This window comes from Dermacentor variabilis, chromosome 3, assembly GCF_050947875.1.
Source record: "Dermacentor variabilis isolate Ectoservices chromosome 3, ASM5094787v1, whole genome shotgun sequence".
NCBI classification, from domain to species: domain Eukaryota; kingdom Metazoa; phylum Arthropoda; class Arachnida; order Ixodida; family Ixodidae; genus Dermacentor; species Dermacentor variabilis.
This window is the reverse complement of record NC_134570.1, coordinates 142,795,657-142,817,275: the sequence shown is the minus strand read 5'-3', so window position 1 is coordinate 142,817,275 and position 21,619 is coordinate 142,795,657. Positions and strand designations below refer to the sequence as shown.

The window sequence follows — 21,619 nt, the reverse complement described above, 5'->3', positions numbered from 1 at the left end:
ATTACATCGCGCCATTTTAACTGTATTATTTGCTTCCATTTTCTTACGCATTTGTGCTTTGCCTGTGCGCCCGTGCTATCGTGTTTAGGAAAAGGAGGAGGCCGGAAATATCAGTTTACGTACACAGAACATGCTGCGCAACTAAAGAAACTCTCTAAAAATGAAGCTTAAGCGATATTGGCATTGGCATTTTATATTTACATATTTTATTTTATATTGGCATTTATATTTTATGTACTCTTTACAGAAGTGGACGAGATTTCTCTTACGGCGGAAGAAATGCCATGTCGTCATGTGTATGGCGTACTAGAGCTATTCCGTCAGCAAATACAAGTGCTTACGCAATTGTTCCTTGTGGGTATGACAGCTTCTGCAGAGCAGCACAATGGACAGGAAACACGGGGTATAGCAAAGCTTCGAAGCAGCTTCACAGAGTTATTTACAAGTACTCTCATCGTGAAATAGAATCAACGGCAGGAACAATTCTCTCCAGTAGCAGGTCTTCACCCAATGTCGCATACTTAAGTACTCGATTAACTATTCAGATGTATACTACCCCATGTCCTCTAACATTTTTCATGCTGAAATTTGGTACTATCGTGCGTTTTATAACAGTTGTCTTCTTCATACAAGGTGAGTAAAATAATTTTTTTACTCTAGTATAAGTTCAAGAATTTGTGGATGGCAATATATACAGAAATCCCTTATATACTAAGCACAAAATTTGGCGATCTAAAAGAGGTGTTTTGAAGATCAGAAACCCCAGAGGTCTCAACGAAGCAAACTTTTAGGGTCATGAAGTTGGCATCCTGTTTATACTTTTAATTTGTAGGTGAAGCATTCAGAAAACTCCTGGCTAATTGATCATTGTTGCAGGAGCTTTGCATGTGTTCTCGAGCATACTGTCATGGTACGCTATTATAAAGAATAACTATTACCTTAATGTAAAGGACGCACATAGTTTCGATCCGACGCCTTCGCTAACCACGTATCGTCATTGTCGTTTACACTCATTTCACTCCGTCGCCTTCACCTTCCGCAAAAGCTGCAATACCACCGAACGGCAAGGTGTTCTGCACGTACATACGCCCTTCCAGAAAGCATCGTCTCCATTCTTCCAATGCATAATAGAAACGAAAAAACTACAAAGCGCACAGACCGTAATACCGATTAAGTTTGCGAAAAGTAAAGGGGCCCACAAGCATGCTGAAGAAAAGTGGAAATGAGGATGACCTCGTCAAATATAATGATACGATCTCATTCTGCGGCTCACGATGGCATTGCCGATTTGTGCCTTCACGGAGAACTTTCTTGTTGACATCGTTGAGACGACGCAGGACTCTGTAAGGACCGAAATAGCAGTGCAGTAACATTTCCGACCGATCGCGTTGGCGAATCGGGCTCCGTACCAAAATTTGACTAGCAGGTTGGTCGCTAACGTTGGGATCGTGAGCATTTTAGCTTTGGGAATGGATCTTCCGAATTAGTTTACCTGCCAGCCTGCTCAATGCGTCTGAAAGCTGGATAAATTTATCCGCATATATGCTAATATTGTAAGCTCGCGTAAGACCACAGCTATCAGCATAGTCGTGACCTCGGGTCCATGGAGCGACTGGAAAGGACTTAACGGAGTAGTTTCTGGAAGAGCAGTGTTGTATGCAAATATGACATAAGGCAAGACGTCGTCCCCGTTCTTGCCACTGTCCACATACATGAAAAGCCTGTCAGTAATCGTCTTCTTCAACCCCTCTGAAAGGCCTTTGTCCTGAAGGTGATATGCAGCGGTTCGGCGATGTACTCTTCAACAAAGCGTCATTACGTTGTGGTTCATCTCTGATGTAAAAACTGTAAAATGGTCGGTTTTTACTGCTGCTGGTTGGTGTACCATGCCGGAACACATTGTTGTGGATGAAAATGCTGGCAATGTCACTGGAAGTGGCTCACTCAACGGCTTTATTATCGCAAAATCGCGTCAGATAATCCGTGGTAACTGTGATCCAATGAAAGACTGAGGCAAACGACATGAGCGAGCCCATGCCGACTTGCTGAAATGGTTGCGTTGGCGGGCTAACCGGTCTCAGTAAACCGGCTAGGCTTTCAGATGGAGTATTTCGATGCTGGCAGTGGCGGCAAGTTTTCACGTAATGCTTGGCGTCCTGGTGGATCTTAGGCCAGTGTTGATAAATCTGGGTCAAAGTACATGAGTGGTCCCAAGAGGTTCCATCGGCACGCCGCACGACGGAACGACAAGCAGAAGTCCTGTCGTAGATGGGCAGAAATGGAGATTTCGTACACGACATTGCTGTGGAGACAACGAATATGGGGAGCGCACGATTCCCCGTGGAGCACGCGAGCAGCAGCTTTCAATATAGTCGATAAGTTCTCTGAGTTCGAAATCGACCCGCCGCTGCTGAGCCTAGCCAGATACATGACAGTGCAGTGGAAACGACCGTACACATGGTTATCACTTGTCGCCGTTTAAAGTGTAGCGCTCAAAAGGCAGTCAACATCAGTGTGCCTCCAGACAAACTTGTAGACGATTGTTCAGTCAAATTCTCGCCATAGACAAATGCTCCACCTGGTGAGACGTGCTAAAGGGTGTTTGAAACTGGCTAACCAATAGAGGACACGACGGCCGGTAATTGCTCTGAACAGAGGGCTGTATGAACCTGGCCGGAAATTAGAACTCAGACAAAAAGTTAAGCATAACTTTCCCTGGACAACCGGGTCCCTGGTCGTCCCGACTGTAGTGAAACCGTTTGCTCAATGGCTCACATGCTCTTGCGATGTCCCGCGTTGCCTGACGACCTTCTCTCCAGCGAAGCCGAATGGAAGGAGGCCATCAGAAGCACGGTACTGTGAAAGCAAGGCCAGGCTATCCAGAGGACCCAGGAAAGGGCGGGGCGTCACGGCGTTCTGTCCCCTACGCGGTCACGGCAAGCGGCTTCGAAGGCCTCCCATTAGGGGTCCTGACAGTAGTTCCTCAGAATAAGATAAAGATCGCTTTCTCTCTGTCTGTTCCTTTCCAGAGCTACACTAGTTTGTTTCTCCAGTTGGTGAAATGCGGCTAGCGTGAGCAATAGCGCCCTCAACGCAATCTTGCCACTGCACAAGGACTGCTCCGAGGCCGATGTTGCTATCATCAATATGCAGTTCCGTGTCGGCAGCTTCATCAAAGTGTCCAAGTAAGCACGGTGTATGGAGGTGCTGCTGAAGCTCGGAGAAGGTGTGTCTCTTCTTTGGAGACCAAACACGCAGGATATTTTTGTTGAACGGGTCAAGGATTCGGCGATCTTAGAAAAAGTTTCCACACAGCCTATGTAATATGGGCAGAGACCAAGAAGCGGTGCATGTATGTAACATTTGTCAGCTGGTGGTTGGAATTCGGAAACAGCCATACTCATTACTGAGCCTATTCGAACGCCATTGTGACTAACAACGTGGCCTAGAAACTTCAGCGCCTGAACTAAGTGACATATTTCTCGTGCTTTAGGGAAAGACCTGGAGACAGAATTGTAGGAAGCACTGACTCAAGTCGCTGCAAGTGTTGCTCAAATGTCTGAGAATTACCAACAATGTAATATGACTGGAAGGGACATGTTCTCACTTAGGACCTGCTGACAGCACGATGGGTATCATCCTTTTGAAAGTTTGCTGGATCTGAGAGTAATCCGAAGGGCAGCTTGTCAAATTCATACAGGCCATCAAGATCTACAAACCCACTCTTTGGCGAACACAATCGTACTCTTCGACCTGCCAGTATCTAGTGTCGTCTATGGGAGAAAAAGGCTAGACAACTTCATTTGTTCCGATAATCGATACAAAATGGAAGACTGCCGTTCCCTTGGTTTTTCACAAGTACAACGGCGGTCGCCCACGGCGTGGTTGAGGATTGAATTACGTCGCCGTCGAATCTTTGCTTCACGTTAAAATGAATCTTCTCTTGCTTCTTTTGTAATACTCGGCAGGCGTGCTGTCGGACGGAAAGTTCAGCCGGGTCCGTTTTAATACAGCGCCTCGCGATGGGGTCTGTTTTACTTCTGAACCTGGACGCTACACTCTCGATGAAGAAGCTTGAAATAGTGGGTGTACATTCTTTCTGTGTGGATAAATAGTCGTGATTTACGCCGATTCTGCTTGCAACCGCAGTGTCAGTGTTGCTCTCGAAGGCTGCAGGAACTTCTCCAAGAGTAGAACCGCTGAAGTTCGTAGCTAAAAGTTCAGTTGTCCTACGGTTTAGCAAAATAATGCTACGGACTACGCAGGCTTGTTGTACCAAAACCACCGACAGATTTCTTTTAGCGATATCGTTATTGATATCATCACACTCACTCTCTACCGTTATGAACATACTAGTTCACGGATGGAATGTCTCAGTGTTATCAAGAATGCGTAGGTTTGTGTTGCACGTATTACCATCTTGAATTCCATGGTCCGGGTAATTAGAAAACCAAACATTCATAACTGCTCGGTGCTCGAGAAGAAAATCCATACTAAGGGGGACTTTCCGGTAGCACTCGCGTAACTAGATAAAGGAGGCAACGTAAGGTGACTCCTTCGTATGGTGACTCAGGGCCAATCGCGTCAAGAACCATTTGCCACTATGTGCAATGTTGGATAGGTGACCTGAGCCACTACAATGTAAAACGATTCCAATATGTTTTTGTTCCAATCTCCTGACGGCAAACTTACGCAGCCACCGACGGGAGCATCAGGCGGTGACCCGCAGCGTTGCCTGAACAGCCCAATTAAACGCTCCCTTCTTTTGTAGAAGGTCACTTTTATTTGCTTTCAAAATGAATAACAATGGGCAACGAGCGCCGCTTCGTATCTAATGGGCTTACAAAAGGCGAGGAGCCCACGCTAGTGGAGAGGGTTTCAATGGGGCCAAGCCAGCCCACTGAAAATAGATAACCGGATGAAGAGGGAGGTACTGGGATCTGCGATTGGTCCGCTTTCCCTTATTTAGCTTGCGGTGGCTTGCCTAAAATTGCGGCGGCGTGCCACTACAACATTTAAGAGTGCCACTGAAACGGATTCTCGGCAAAGAAGAGTTGCCATAGCGATGCCGTATGCGTGCCGAAAGGGCTCGATAACGTTCTCCGGCCACAAAAAAATTGGGTATACCCGAAGAAACCCAAGCTCTCCGGCAGGTGCGAGTAGCCAGCGCCCGGGCGATTGGTGGCAGCCATCTTCTATTCCTTTCGGAACGTGGCAGTCTCCAGCTATTCAGAAAAAAATCCAGTTTTGTTCGGCATATTAATGAATCTTTAACGCGTGCACGTCACTTTGACGCAATTGGCTTTCGCGGTTTTTTGACGTCGAGTGAGAGACAGGTTAAGTGGGTGTAGCCTGAAACCTTTTGACCAATATCAGAGAATAAGGGCGAAAAGGCGTCGAATCAGAAATTATTATGTTTCTTTCCTTAGGTAGAATAATGCATAATCAGTGTGTACACGCCATGTCAGATTAGGACATATTGCGGTTTTCGTGACATCGCTTGATAGGCAGGCGAAGCGGAGGTGGTCCAAAAATGTTTCGGACCAAGCGCGGAGGGATTATTGCGGAATTGGTAAAGAAAAGTATGGAATACCTTTACATTATAGAGCCCCTGCTTGACTACAGTGGTAGCAGAGTGGCCGATTGCCGGAAGCGCCCCACACACTGACTTTTCGCATGTTTATACTTGGGCATGCGCAATGCAGAGGGCTCGAGGAGTATTGCATCGTCTGTTGCGTGGATGGATACCTGACTGCCGGCATTGGAGCGCCTAAGGCTTAACGTACATGAGAAGGGGGAGCTCGGGTGGTGGAGCGACCAGTGGTTACACCAGCTGCTGCTCCTCTTCGCGGACCGCATCTGTCAAATGGCGCACGTAGGGTTGAGCAGACAATCGTGAACTGTTCACACCCCATGTACCGTACAATGAACTAACTCCCTATGGGTCGTCCAGTCACGGGTCGCCGGGGCTTACGAGAGATGTAGAGTTCCTTGAGCTCTCGTACAGCGAAGACCGCTGCCACAGCATACGCTCCATTTTTGTTGTTTCATTGAGGAATTCGGCTAGCGCAACTGGTAGGTTATGAGTGACACCTGCGAACAACTAACTGCTCATTGCCACCCTGTATCAACAAGCATACTTTCTTTTCTACTGTCATTCTGTGGTAAGCTCGCCAGAATAGCCTCAATATGTCCTCAACAAACATAGTGACACATTTATTTGGTCTCTAATTCCCTGAATTGAATGAACGTTCAGCTTTCTCGTTAGGGTACAATCTTTTGTAGTTATTCCGTAGCTGGCTACAATATTCTTGCAAGATTGCCAAGCAACGTTCATGGTTTCCAAACCTGGTGCGCGCCGAGTAATCAAGGGCGAAGTAGACATGCCGCAGCTTCCAGTTGTCCCATTCTTTGACGCTGCAAAATGTTGTAGTGGTTCTACCAGTCATCAACGTCTTCGAACGCGTCTACAAGAAAAGACCTTGGGGCTCGCAGCATGTTTAAAACCCGCGAAGCAGATGGACTGGCAGACTCTCGAGTCCAGCTGGCCATTGTGTGTGTTGACTTCCTTCTCGGCTGGTCATAGTGAGGATCCAGTTCAGGTGGCCGTCTTAGTTGTTGCCAGCTGCGCACAAGGTCAGCGGGTTGTTACAAAGTGTTGGGATTGCTGTTGGCCGCATATTGTTGGTTGCTGTGCATGGAAAACCTTGCCCTACCTTATTTCTACCAGATATGTTACTATCTATAGAACTAATAACTTTAATCTCAAGGAAGCACATAGCTTCAATCGCACATTTTTGCGGACAGGGCATCCTTGCCACTCAGCTCACTCGGTCGTCCTCTCCTTGTCCCAAAGCAGGAAAACCACAGAACGGCCAACTGTTATGCACTTGGCAGTGTAGACAATGAGGCACATGACAGATCGTTGTTGCTGACCTCGGAGCCATAAGATAAAGCAAAAGAAAAGTACAGGCTGCAGCGCTTTCTTTACAGCTTTTCAACACGCGAATTCAAATAGCCTTGCCGCAACTGAGGCTCTTGTAATTGTTTTTAGGAAAACCATATGACTTTATACTTGTTTTACTTCAAGCAAATTTAACTTGCAGCGGATGTCGTGCGACTATACACGATAATCACGTATCTAAAAAGAATTTCAGTTCGAATTTCAGCTTGTTTTTTAAGGAACTAAGAGACGTGTGTCATAGCCTTGTACCGCCTCTAGAAAAAACAATGTACCACAGTGTAAACATCCGCAGTTGTGATTTGACCCTCTGTTAACAGTATTATTGCTTTTCTATGCTGGAACCCAAGACTCGCTCCCCGTCAGTAAAATTATTTGCTTACATCACATATGTCCGCCTTAAATTAGAATATGCATGCTCTGTCTGGGATCCTCATCAGCATGACCTGATACACCTGAATCACTTCAAAACCGGGCCGCCCGGTTTATTTGCTCTGAATACTCTTACCATGCAAGCGCTTCTGATCTCAAACGCGCGATGATATTGCACATCGAAAATCTCGATGGCATGTTTCCAGACTGTGTCATTTTTCACAAATTCTGTCATTCACCACTTGAAATTTCAGCTATATCATCAGTTCATAGCCAGTGCAGCCGCATTAATCACAGAGAAGCCGTGTATCTTCGCCCTGCGCAGACTACGTGACATCTACAATCATTTTTGTGAAAACCGCAAGGGACAGCAACGGTATGCCTGTCAACGCCATGCACCAGTCCGACGAACATCAATTCAAGGTTGTTCTCGAGTCACTGTTTTGTTACACTCAGTCCATCCCTCATGTAATACCTCATTTCTGGGGTCCTTCAAGTAAAATAAATAAGAAAATAAAAATAAATAAATAAATAAGTAGGTAAATAAATAAACATTGTGGCGGCAGCTTTTTTATGCTTGACAGCAAAAATGAGCGCACATATTTTATTGCCTACAGTTTCCACGTTATCATAAGCATTGCATCTGTATAGTGGACATATCCTGGCTCATTAAGCACTCGCAGTATTGAGCACTTACCTCAAAATAAATTTACTTTTTCCGTTTTACATTCAGGAGCAGTTTGTCAATATGAAGCACTTTACCGAAGGGAGCGATACTGTCGTCGACTTTTTCCACCTGTGATCGTAAGTAAACGGCTTAAGGGAAGCATTCATGTTGCTGTACGATGCCTCATTCTCTACATTAAGGTCGACTTCCTATCGTATTTAGCGATTCTTATGGAAAGAATGCTTCTAAAGAAGGTTGATTCTTGATTCCAGTGACATATACATTGCGAGGTTTAATGAATGTGACGCAGATTGCCCAGAGGGATAAATGCGAGCCAAAACACAATCGACAGGTAAACGTTAGTAACAAGGCTTACTTCTGAAAAACAAATATATAGGTTGCATTATTAATTTGCTTATCGTAATTTTGATGTATCACTTTAGTGTTGCTTGAAGGAAGATATTGCAGGTACACGTATTGTCGCGGATGCCAAAAGCACTTCACGTTAAACCACTGCTTCAAGGAGTACTGAACAAGTAAATCAACAAAAGGACATACGCCGAATACGTTTATGTAATAATGTAAATTGTACAGGATTTATATTCATAAAATTTTTTATCGATACTTCATTTGGTCTCCGTCGAATACGTTTCTGCCATAGACATGTAGGGTGCCTCTTCGTGACATCGCTAATGTGGCTGCGAACTTCTTTTTTCTGTTGAACAGTAGGATGTGGAATAATACAGTTGCGAGATGGACAACCAACTTGGAAAACTATGCTTTTAAAACTCTCTTATCAGGTCAGTGCAATGACCACACTAGACAGCGAATTTTATCCCGGAAAATACTTCACATTTAGACTCAGATCGACCCCATCTAAAACTTTTCTGTCATAGCGATGAGTTTTTCATTCTAGTTTAACGCTGTATATATATACAAGTAACTGTATACACATCTGTATACACGTAATTCTATCATTTGCAAATATAACATTCAGACTGTTCGACTGGGAAGTTTCAGGAGGTTTTGTATTGACTTTATCTGTTTTTGCAGAATTCCGCCATGGGCTTATGTACGTATCCATGTCTATTATTATCCGACGAACTGCCACCCCAGATACTTGTGAACTGGGAGCCTGACGGAACTGTTTGCAAGGTATGCGGAACACATAAATTTTCGTTTGAGCCTTTGCGCATTTGGCTACTTGCACCGGCATATAACCCAAATCTTGACTTAAACGAAAAAACGTCAGCGACGATTACGACACTCACTAATGCAAATTTTCAGCGCAGCTCTATAGGTATTTTCAATCTACGATTTATTGTGGCAAGGAATTAGATATTGAACGACAGGGACCTCTCGGCGGCGGCGCTCAGCATCTGCTCGGGCTGCTAGTTTAGCCGCTGCGGCAAAACAGGCACTTCCACCGGTTGCGTCACTCATCGTTGAGAAGCAACTGGCTGACACTATTTTGCATTATGATTACTTTGGCAGGTGGTAGTGACAGTGAAGAACGACACAGTCTAAACTGTGAGCTACAAATTTAACTCTTTATTAGGCGAGCTTGAGCCCAGCAAATTAAAGTAACACTCAAACACAATGATAGCGGCGACTAGAGTCGGCATCAGCTTTTATAGATGACTTGTCGAAGGTTCCAGTCTAATCATTCGTGCCCGCGTGGCTTCCATAAAACGCTAAGGCGACCGCGTCGCGCATAGAATCAGATTACAGAACTCGCATAGAATGACAATCGATGCATGTGTGAACAATACCAAACAAAGCAAAGAAAACTAGCGCGAGCGAGAGCTGACGCGAGCAGATGAATGATAGTACGAAACAAGCGGTCGGGCGGGTCCGCCTGACACCATTTTTCTGTGCGCACGTCACTGAAGGAGCGCTCTCATTGGTCTCTGCCGTTCACGGCTCGCGTTTATCATCACCGCCCCGCGCTCGCTCTTTCAAATTTCGCTGTGCAAGTTTGCTGGGTTACATCGTCGAGGACGCCGACGCCCGTCGCAGAAATGGGCGCGTAAGAGCTGCTCTCAAGAAGGGACAAAAAACGACAATATACGGCAAAAAGGGATATTTTAGTTTTGTATTAATTAGTATCGCTGGTCTTGTAGAATAACGAAATATGTGTATAAAATGAGATGAACAAATGATCCCCAGAGTAAGTAAGACATCTCGTGAGGTACACAAGATATACGAGAGAATAATACATTGAAGGTGAATAATATGCTAAGTAATAAAGTTCCGTAAAAATGCGACGGCACATAACGTTTGCATGAAAACGTGCTATGTCATGTCCCTTTTCTTAGCCTTTGTGCCTGCAACTATCACGTAACCTATCATTCCTTTGACGGTGGCACATGTGAATACCCGAAAAGAAAATTATTATCTACCTAATTGTGCAAAACACGTGGATAATAGGCGTAATCTACGAAAACAAAAATATATTTGAGTAAACTCATTCGCAATAGAAGGTAAACACCAGGCATAAAGTTGCAAAATTGCTTTCCGCCAAGCAACCTGCGTCTTTCTCTTGGATTTGTACAGACAACTCTTATGTTATGTAAACCTATCCATAGTGTACATTTCATCGCCTTTACATCCCCTGTGTTTGCACTGAGGCCCGGAGATCTTGCATGGGTCTTTCCCTTTGCACGTGCTTGCACACGAAAGTCATTCGCATGTCAAATTTCTTCAACTTCGTTCTGCGTTCATGTTGTAAACCCACCAATTACACCCACCGCCTCACATTCAATATTGGCTGAAGAAATTTAGGTATAAACTCCGTGCTATATACCGAAACTAAGAAATGTTTGCTTTTTTCGGTAATTTCAATAAAACGTTATTCTGCAACTCAGGAACAGTGGCACCTATGCTAGTCCTCGCCATGTGGTGCGTTATCATTCTACTACGTACATTTCACAATCAAAACCGTTTCCGTCTCACAGCACCAAATCACGATACTAAGTTAATGGGCATTGCGTCAAAACCAGAGAGTTAGTATTTTAGAAGTGCAGAAGCAGGGCTGCTTCGTCACAAGACTGCATTTTTTCATAGAGGACTTAATTCTCTCAAACCATCTCCCATTAAACCATGTGGATACAGTCGCAGAGCTTCACAAAAAAGTCGCACCATGATCGCTTGCCAGATTAATCCGATACAAACAGTGCATTTACGTAATTACGTACAGGCAAGTGTGTCAAGCGTTTCACGCGCGTTGCACGCAACGATCTGACAAAACACAGTGAGGTGCTAGACGAGGACTTTTCGTATAGCATGCGGGAATGCAAACGTAGAAAATTTGTGAGCGAATGCCGTGTGATTAGGTTCCTGCTGTCAAACCTGTATAAATAAGCACGACTCCTTGCCCCATGAACACACACAAAGAAATATGGTTTCTATGTCCAGCCGTCCTATAAGGTGTCACGAATATATGCAATCCGTGTTTACAGATTCATGGTGACTAGTCATCGGAAATTATGACGCATTTATACGTACGCACAGCAAACAAAACAATAACTAAAGGACAATATCAAATACAAGGCACACTTAGCAAACTAGGCGTCAACGACGAAGTTAAAAGAGTAACTATCACTGATATTGCAGACGTCTCACCTGATAATAGTATTGAAGTCACGTACATTGTGGGACTTGCGGACATGCTAGCAGCGTGCTTCGACTGCTGGTGCAGACCTGAGGCAGCAGCGTGTTGCGTTTCGCCTGCGACACGTGGTTTTGCCGGCGCGACTGCGGCGGGGCGGCAGACATTTTGGCCCGATCGTCGTCGCCGCAACACTCATCGGCAGGTGTTTCCAGGCGCGACTGCGGCGATGCGACCGCAAAGGATCACCCTCTCATTCCAGTCATTGTGCCCGAAACAGGCGATGCCAAAGCAGGGATCATCCTCTCATTCCAGTCATTGTGCCCGAAACAGGCGATGCCAAAGCAGGGATCATCCTCTCATTCCAGTCATTGTGCCCGAAACAGGCGATGCCAAAGCAGGGATCATCCTCTCATTCCAGTCATTGTGCCCGAAACAGGCGATGCCAAAGCAGGGATCATCCTCTCATTACAGTCATTGTGCCCGACCGGCAGCGCTACAACAGGGTGCTACGAGATCGTGCTCGACAGGGTGCTACGAGATCGTGCTCGACATGGTGCTACGGCATCGCTACGACAGTGTGCGTCACCATTAGCCCATTGTACATTCACGTGCTCGTCTTTTGAGGGGTTCCTTCTTGCCCTCAACTGCGAGAGTATAAAAACAGCTGCCCCCGGACGCCAAAAGGAGGGCTCCGATTTCTTCTGTTGAGTGAAGTGCTCTCCCGTCTCTCTACTTCGGTCAAACCTGACCGCCAACTCTTTGCGATGTTAAAATAAACAAGTTGTTTCGTTGTTACCAGTCGACTCATGCTTTGCCGGGACCTTCGGATGCTTCCAGTTGTACCCCAGGCCGCCAGGCCAACGCTACCCTTGGGGCTTGCGACCCAGGTACAACCACGGGCGTCAGCGCCGAGTTCCCAACAGATCGTACCAGCGGTGCGAGATCCAAACATCTGGTTGGCAGCGGTGAGATCGCCTCCGACTTCAAACAACTGTCTGCCAGCGGTGAGATCGCGACAACGGAGGCCAGCAGCGAAGAGATGCAGTTGACTGTATGCTGAGCAGCTCATCGACGATCCGGGAGCAGTGCAACGAGCCCTGTGTGATGACTGGTTGCCTGCAGCGGAACGACTGCGCTGGACTCTTGGCTGCGAGGTTTGGTGAGTGCGGGACTTTCTTCTTCTGAGCTTTGCCAGGCTTTTGTTAGTGTCAGAAACAGAGCTGGTAATTGTGGTTGTCGTTGCTGCCGGGTTAGTTTGCGGCAAGACAATAGTAAGCAGTAGAGAAAGCAGCATTCAGAGCAGCCATGGATTTGAAGTCGTTGCGCAAACCGAAATTGTTGGAGCTTGCAAGAGAGTTGGGTCTGGATGTCTCGGACAAACTCAGAAAACCAGAACTGCTAAAGGCTATTCTTGAGTTAGAGGCTGAGGATGACGAGCTGTCGGAATGCCTTGAGACTATTGAGGAGAGGTCAAAAAGACAGGAGCGCGAACTTAAAGAGCAAAAAGAGAAACAGGAGCGCGAACTTAAAGAGCAAAAAGAGAAACAGGAGCGCGAACTTAAAGAGCAAAAAGAGAAACAGGAGCGCGAACTTAAAGAACAGAAAGAGCGAGAGCAACAAGAGCGTGACCGTCAACACGCTTTGGAAATGAAGCGTCTTGAGGTAGAGATGGAACGCGCTCGTAATGGAAGTCAGGCACACGGTGCAGGAGAACGCGTATTGTTCAAAATGACTGACCTGATGCGGCCGTTTAAGCTTGGAGAGGACATTGGTTTGTTCCTGGTTAACTTTGAGCGAACGTGCGAGAAGCAGGGGTTCTCTCGGGAAACGTGGCCACAGCGCTTGCTCACTTTGTTACCCGGCGAGGCGGCCGACGTAGTCGCTCGCTTGGATAGAGAGGAAGCAGAGGATTTCGACAAAGTAAAATCGAGTCTGCTAAAAAAGTACCGGCTGTCTGCGGAGGCGTTCCGTCGGAAGTTTCGGGAAAATGAGAAAGGCAGAAGTGAGTCATATACAGAGTTTGCGTATAGGCTTATGTCGAACATGCAGGAGTGGCTCAAAGAAGAGAAAGCGTTTGGTGACCACGATAAAGTTCTGCAGTGTTTCGGGCTAGAACAGTTTTATAGTCGGTTACCGGAGAACGTGCGATACTGGGTCTTGGATAGGCCAGACGTTTGTACGGTGGCTAGAGCCGCTGAGCTAGCCGAGGAGTTTGTGACGCGTCGAGCTCGCGGAGCTAAGGACGGTCAAAAGGGTGAATTTGGCTTGAAGTTTGAGAGGCCGAAGTTCACACCCATGAGATTAAAGGGGGACACGCGTAGTGAGGATGCGAGTGAAAGCAGTCCGACCAAACGTAAAGAGACGGCGGCAGCCAAACGCAGAAAGCGGTTCGAGATGAGGCGAGCGCGCTTGTGTTATACGTGCCAGAAGCCGGGTCACTTTTCGGCGCAGTGTCCGGAAACAACACCAAAAGTTGTGTTTTTTTCAATAGGCAGCACTGACGAGAACATGAAGCTTCTCGAGCCTTACATGCGAGACCTCCTCGTGAACGGGAAAGAGTGCCGAGTGCTTCGCGATTCCGCAGCTACGATGGATGTAGTTCACCCATCTTACGTAGAACCCCATATGTTCACGGGCGAGTGCGCGTGGATCAAGCAAGCCGTGGAAGCTCATAGCGTGTGTCTGCCAGTAGCAAAGGTGCTTATTGAAGGACCTTTCGGAGCGCTTGAGACAGAGGCGGCAGTGTCATCTATGCTGCCACCCCAGTACCCGTACCTATTTTCAAACAGGTCCGATCACCTCCTGCGCGAGAAGGGGCTTTTGTTTGGTGAAGCTAGTGTTCAGGCCTTAACCAGGTCGAAGGTTCGGGAGCTCGCTGCAAAGGCGGTAGTTGCGGGGCCGACGTTATCAAACAACGAAAGAGGGTCAGAGGCGCAGCAAGCTGATATTCAGAGCACGCCCGAACAGAATAAAATTGAGTCTGTAGCGTTGAAGGCGCCAGATACTGGAGAGGAAAATCCCGATTCGGGAAAGTTAGAAGAGCTATCTACTGATTTGCTCATCGCGCCTACGTCAGACGGACTTGATAGGTTGCTAAAAGTCAGCCGGTCGGCTTTGATAGCCGAGCAAAATAATGATGGCAGCCTGGAAAACGTGCGCTGCAATGTCAAAGAAGGTATCGCCAGGAAAACTGCGCGTTTTGTGGAAAGAGGTGGAGTCCTGTACCGGAAGTATCTAGACCGCCGAGGAGTGGAGTTCGATCAGCTGATCGTGCCTCAATGCTATCGTCAGGATCTGTTGCGCTTGTCACACGGGGGTTCGTGGTCCGGACACCTAGGAGTTAAGAAAACTAAGGACCGTCTCTTGCAAGAGTACTATTGGCCAGGGTGTTTTCGGGACGCAGACCATTTCGTGAGGACATGTGACACTTGTCAGCGGGTGGGCAAACCAGGGGACAAATCGAGGGCGCCGTTGAAATTGGTACCTATCATTACGGAGCCTTTTAGACGGCTCGTTATTGATACTGTGGGACCTCTGCCGGTAACAGCCACGGGGTACAGACACATTTTGACTGTGATCTGCCCAGCGACAAAGTTCCCTGAAGCAGTGCCGCTTAAAGAACTCAGCTCAGTTGAGATAGTTAATGCACTACTGTCCATATTTGCGCAAGTTGGTTTTCCTGCAGAAATTCAATCAGATCAGGGCACAGTGTTTACTAGCGCTTTGACGACAACTTTTCTCGAAAGGTGTGGGGTAAAGCTGCTACACAGCTCAGTGTACCACCCACAGTCGAATTCCGTTGAGAAGCTCCACTCCGTCATGAAGCGCGTATTGAGAGCGTTGTGTTTTGAACATCGAACTGACTGGGAGCTGTGTCTGCCTGGGGTGATGTTTGCTTTAAGAACCGCGCCGCATGCAGCTACGGGGTTTTCGCCAGCTGAACTGGTGTACGGTCGCTCGCTTCGATCTCCGCTTCGCATGCTTCGAGAATCGTGGGAAGGTAGGGGCGACGACCCAGTCGTGGTGGAGTACGTGCTTAAGCTCCTCGAACGCTTAAGAAGGGCACAGGAGTTGTCAGGTGAAGCAATGACAAAGGCCCAGCAGAGGGCCAAGGTTTATTATGATCGGACAGCCAGGGCCCGTCGTTTTGAGGTTGGCGATGAGGTCATGATATTGCGCACATCGCTAAACAACAAACTAGACGTGCAGTGGGAGGGCCCAGCACGAATTGTTCAGAAACTGTCGGACGTTAACTACGTGGTAAGTCTGCCAGGAAAGCGGAAAGCACAGCAAGTTTACCACTGTAATCTGCTCAAACCTTATAGACAAAGGGAAGCAGTGGTGTGCATGATGGTAAACGTTCCTGAAGAGCTTCCGGTCGAGCTTCCGGGACTAGGCTCAGTGACGAACAGGGAAGACACCGGTCAAGTCATTAGTGACCTTATCAGTAAAGCACCGCTGTCGCCCGAGCAGAAAACCGAACTACACCAGCTATTACAAGAGTTTCAAGGTCTGTTCTCTGAGAGGCCTGGTAGGACTTCTGTACTTACTCATGATATAGAACTTACCTCCACAGAGCCAGTACGATCCAAGGCGTATCGGGTGTCACCCCGCCAGAGCGATATTATGAAGGCTGAGGTAAAGAAAATGCTACAGCTCGGTGTTATTGAGGCAGGTGAGAGTGATTATACCTCCCCTTTGATTTTAGTTGAGGTACCGGGCAAGGAACCTCGTCCTTGCGTCGACTACCGCAGGCTTAATTCCATCACTAAGGATCAAATTTATCCGATCCCTAACATCGAGGAGCGCCTTGAGAAAGTTAGTAGCGCTCAGTTTATTTCCACCCTAGATCTTGTCAGGGGTTATTGGCAGGTTCCACTTACAGAAGAGGCTAGTAGGTATGCGGCGTTCATTTCAGCAATGGGAACATTCCGTCCTAAAGTGTTGAGTTTTGGTTTGAAGAACGCGCCATACTGTTTTTCAAGCCTCATGGATAAAGTGTTGCGGGGACAGCAAGAATTCGCTTTACCGTATCTAGACGACGTAGCGATATTCTCCGCATCCTGGTCTGAGCATATGGCACACTTGCGGGCAGTGCTAACCCGCCTGCGCGAAGCGGGCTTGACAGTCAAGGCTCCTAAGTGCCAGTTAGCACAGGCCGAGGTTGTCTACCTCGGTCACGTGATTGGTCGGGGTCGTCGCCGCCCCTCTGAAATAAAAGTGGCCGCTGTGCGAGACTTTCCGCAACCGCGCACAAAGACCGATATTCGGTCGTTCTTGGGTGTCGCCGGCTACTATCAGAGGTACATCCCTAGGTACTCTGATATCGCGGCTCCCCTGACGGATGCTCTAAGAAAGACAGAGCCTCAAACAGTCGTCTGGGACGAGACAAAGGAAAGAGCTTTTAGCGCCCTAAAGAGTGCCCTAACAAGCCAGCCTGTGCTACGATCGCCAGACTATACAAAAGGGTTCGTTGTTCAGTGCGATGCTAGTGAGCGAGGCATGGGCGTTGTACTGTGCCAACGGGAAAATGGAGAAGTAGAACACCCCGTCCTGTATGCTAGTCGTAAGCTGTCCAGTCGTGAGCAGGCGTATAGCGCCACCGAAAAAGAGTGTGCGTGTCTCGTGTGGGCCGTTCAGAAATTGTCATGCTATCTAGCCGGCTCGAGGTTTATCATTGAGACGGATCACTGCCCTCTCCAATGGCTGCAGACCATCTCTCCCAAAAATGGCCGCCTCCTGCGCTGGAGCCTCGCTTTACAACAATATTCCTTTGAGGTGCGTTACAAAAAGGGGAGTCTCAACGGTAACGCCGATGGCTTAAGTCGAAGCCCCTAACGTAGGAATCAGCCTCAAAATTGTTTGTTACTGATGTTTTTCTTCCTGAGGCAGGATTTTTTTTAACATATTGCTTTTGTTTAGTGTTTCAAAGTGATGATATGCTTTCTAGTGCAATTTTTCAATTTGTGGACGCGTTCTGAGTGATGCTAGACTACTGTAAGGAACTAGGCAGTGGTATAAAAAGGGGAAAGAGCCTGGCAGGGCTTAGTGAGGGTTGTGCCGTGCTTGCTGACTGAGCGGTTGAGTTTCAGCGTAGTTCTAACGCTTGCCGGGAACGAGAACAAAAATGTGAACTCTCCCGAAGTCACTTTGCAGTGTCCCGTGCGAACCTGAACAAGAGAACGAGGCCTTCTCTGTGCGCTGCGCTCAAGAAACGTCGAGGGACGCCCGACTTCGGTTATGAGCATCATCGAGCGACATCCCTCCGGACAGCGGATGCAGTCCCCTGTCCATCGGGATCTCCTTCCCCCGGCGGGGCGGTCTGTTGCGTTTCGCCTGCGACACGTGGTTTTGCCGGCGCGACTGCGGCGGGGCGGCAGACATTTTGGCCCGATCGTCGTCGCCGCAACACTCATCGGCAGGTGTTTCCAGGCGCGACTGCGGCGATGCGACCGCAAAGGATCACCCTCTCATTCCAGTCATTGTGCCCGAAACAGGCGATGCCAAAGCAGGGATCATCCTCTCATTCCAGTCATTGTGCCCGAAACAGGCGATGCCAAAGCAGGGATCATCCTCTCATTCCAGTCATTGTGCCCGAAACAGGCGATGCCAAAGCAGGGATCATCCTCTCATTCCAGTCATTGTGCCCGAAACAGGCGATGCCAAAGCAGGGATCATCCTCTCATTACAGTCATTGTGCCCGACCGGCAGCGCTACAACAGGGTGCTACGAGATCGTGCTCGACAGGGTGCTACGAGATCGTGCTCGACATGGTGCTACGGCATCGCTACGACAGTGTGCGTCACCATTAGCCCATTGTACATTCACGTGCTCGTCTTTTGAGGGGTTCCTTCTTGCCCTCAACTGCGAGAGTATAAAAACAGCTGCCCCCGGACGCCAAAAGGAGGGCTCCGATTTCTTCTGTTGAGTGAAGTGCTCTCCCGTCTCTCTACTTCGGTCAAACCTGACCGCCAACTCTTTGCGATGTTAAAATAAACAAGTTGTTTCGTTGTTACCAGTCGACTCATGCTTTGCCGGGACCTTCGGATGCTTCCAGTTGTACCCCAGGCCGCCAGGCCAACGCTACCCTTGGGGCTTGCGACCCAGGTACAACCACGGGCGTCAGCGCCGAGTTCCCAACAGATCGTACCAGCGGTGCGAGATCCAAACAAGCGACAGTCAATGGCGGTGTTGCGCGTCGAGCTTGATGGGGAAGGTAACGGCTAGACGCCCTTTTTGCATTACCCAGCTGGCGCTTTCGCACGGCGATGGATACGCTGCATTGACCTGTAGTGGACGCCCTTGCCACATTCAACAACAACGGGCTGTGAAAAGGAGCTTGAAAAGGTGCGAGTACTCAGCTGGAAGCATGCAGCGACGTTGGGCCAAGAATTCGGAAGGCCGTTAGTGCCGAACCCTGGACACCATGTCCTCCATTCCGCCAAGTCAGCCACACTCGGCGTTTCCCTCCAAGTCCTCCCACGCTCACTTGCGCCTGCTTCTTTTTCTTCAGTAGGGGGCATGTGTTTGGCATCTATTGCACTGTCGCAGCTCTTCTGGATACTTCGTCGCCTTCGTCGTCAATTTGTCCACTCAGCGCACATTATGACGCAGAAATTCGGGCCCTATAATGTCCTCGTGATCATAAAATTGCTTCCGCGAGCGGCTGATCACTCGCGATGCAAGTAAATTGAGGGGAAGGGATATCATAATGAATCATTTATTGGAGCTGAATGTTAGCGATAGTGCCTCCGTCACTATACAGACGAACGAGGGAGCACCGGGTGTACCCAGAGTTGATAACGTTAATTAACAGTGATAGCGCTCATGTGCTCCCTCCACTAGTCTTTCTAAGGATGATGGATGACCGACGTAGAAGTCCCAGTGTGGTTTGCGAAAGGCCGGCAAGAAATAAACAAATAAACTCCGTACAACTGAAAGATGCGGTCCCGATGTTTATCACTGAGTTAATCCTGATGGTTTATTAGACGACGGCTCGCTAGACCGCCGAATTCTCGATACGCAGTTGCTGCTTGAGTTCGGTTTGACCAGCCTGTTGTGCCCGGGCTGCAGCATCGGCACGGAGTAGACGAGCTCGTTCCCGGTTTTGCTGGCGGCGTTGCTGATCGAAAGCTGCTTGCTTCTAAGGGGTACGTTTGACGCGTGACCAAGCCATATGTCGGAGTTGGAGAGAAACTGCTGCGTGCACGCTCGGCTGTAACGGAGAGCAACAACGTCATTAATGGCGTGTTGGTTCCATTTTTCATCCTGGAACTCCATACTCGTACTCTATCCCCAGCCTCGACAATGTCTACAAACGCGCCACAGCACGGTGCTACTGCACCACCAGTGGCCGCCTGCTCTGGAGTCCTAAGAAAGCCAGGCCCTTTCATTTTCAATGGCACCGACGAGCACGACGTCGAGGACTGGCTCATTTCGTATGAACGGGTATGCGCCCACAATAAGTGGGATGACGGCGACAGACTCAGCAATGTCAACTGCTACCTGGCGGGTGTGGCTCAGCTGTGGTTCCACAACCATGAAGCTGATATTGCCAACTGGTTATCCTTTAAAACGAGCTTCGCGGAAGTCTTCGGCCGACCCGCTGTTGGCAAGCTCCGCGAAGAACAGCGCTTACGTGGTCGCGCCAAAGCAATCCGGCGAGAACTTCACGTCCTACATTGAGGATATTGTCGACGTCTGCCGTCGCATCAACTATGCTATGTCCGAAGTTGATAAAATCAGACACATCATGAAGGGCATTGAGGACAAGTTGCGGAAACAGCGCATTTCTGCATGTCTCCCAAGTTCTGACACGCCCAGCATGTGGGCATTAACTGTAGGCGCCGTTTCTACTGACACCACAACATTAATGCAGCAAATTCAGTAGTTCGTTCGAGAAAAAGTGGCCCGACAATTGCCCCTTGTTCTCCGCGTCCCCGACGACTCCGCGCAGGTGCTTTCTCCGACGCTACGGCAAGCCATAGATGAGCAAGTTTCTGAGGCGATACCAACCTTCTACCAGCATCCGCCTGTTCCGCTCCTATGACCTTGAGTTATGCTGAAGTCACGCGCAGGCAATCAGCAGCAATGTCATTCGGCACGGACCCTGGTCAATCAGCAAATACCTTCTACGCTGCGCCTGCTCCTGTCCGCCCGAACCCACCACCTTTTCGCTGGCCCGGACCGCCATCCCCTAATCGTTAGCGCACCCCGGACAACAGGCCTATCTACTACTTTTGTTGTCTACCTGGCCTTGTTGCACGTTTCTGTCGTCGTCGCGACAACATAATTACTGCTACTACTACTAAGCGTAGTAGTAGTAGTAACTACTACTACTACCCTACCCTACTACTGCGGGCTCTTTACGCCCTAAGCCGCCGCACCAAATCTCGTCCGATTCAACGATGGACACCTCCTCACCTACTCGACGTGGCTACGACATACTTCGGTCGCCCTCACTAAGCCGCTGCTCACTTTCCCGAATGATTCGTGGCACCCCACCCGTTGAAGCGGAAAACTAGTCATCGCAGTTCCGGAGGCAAGAAATGCGCTCGTGTCGACAAATTCAAGGCCTGGATTTCTACCTGCGAACGAAATAACTGCGAACATCGAAGGCGTTTCTCTGCAAGCACTCGTCAATACTGCAACCGCTTTGTCTGTTCTAAGTGGAGAACTGTGCCGCAAGTTAAAAAATATAACCATTCCGCTTTCCGACGTCTCCTTGCGTATCGCGACCGCGCACCACATTCAACCTTCAGTGCCATGCGCAGATCGCCTTGTCATTCAGGACTTTATGTACGTAGTCGAATTTGTCTTTTTTTCACCATGTTCGCACGATGTTATTTTGGGTTGGGACTTTCTTGCTACTCACAATCCTGTTCTGGACTGTGCGCGTGCCGAACTTGAGTTGTCGCTAATGTGCGACACCTCATCTGAGAAACCACCTTCTTCTCAAGTGGTTGTCACAGCGGACACTGACATACCTCCTTTGTCTTCTGTTCTC

The 21,619-nt window shown here is 48.3% G+C and overlaps 1 protein-coding gene across 1 annotated transcript in view; it reads left to right on the top strand.

Moving 5' to 3' along the window:
• Positions 1 to 398: 398 nt before the first annotated feature.
• LOC142576350 (uncharacterized) overlaps positions 399 to 21,619 on the top strand; it is a 36,210-nt gene continuing 14,989 nt past the window's right edge. The window contains exons 1-3 of the mRNA XM_075686449.1: positions 399 to 633; positions 8,067 to 8,137; positions 9,054 to 9,155. Coding sequence (XP_075542564.1) covers positions 546 to 633; positions 8,067 to 8,137; positions 9,054 to 9,155 — 261 coding nt within the window. The 5' untranslated portion in view covers positions 399 to 545. The remainder of the gene's footprint in view (positions 634 to 8,066; positions 8,138 to 9,053; positions 9,156 to 21,619) is intronic.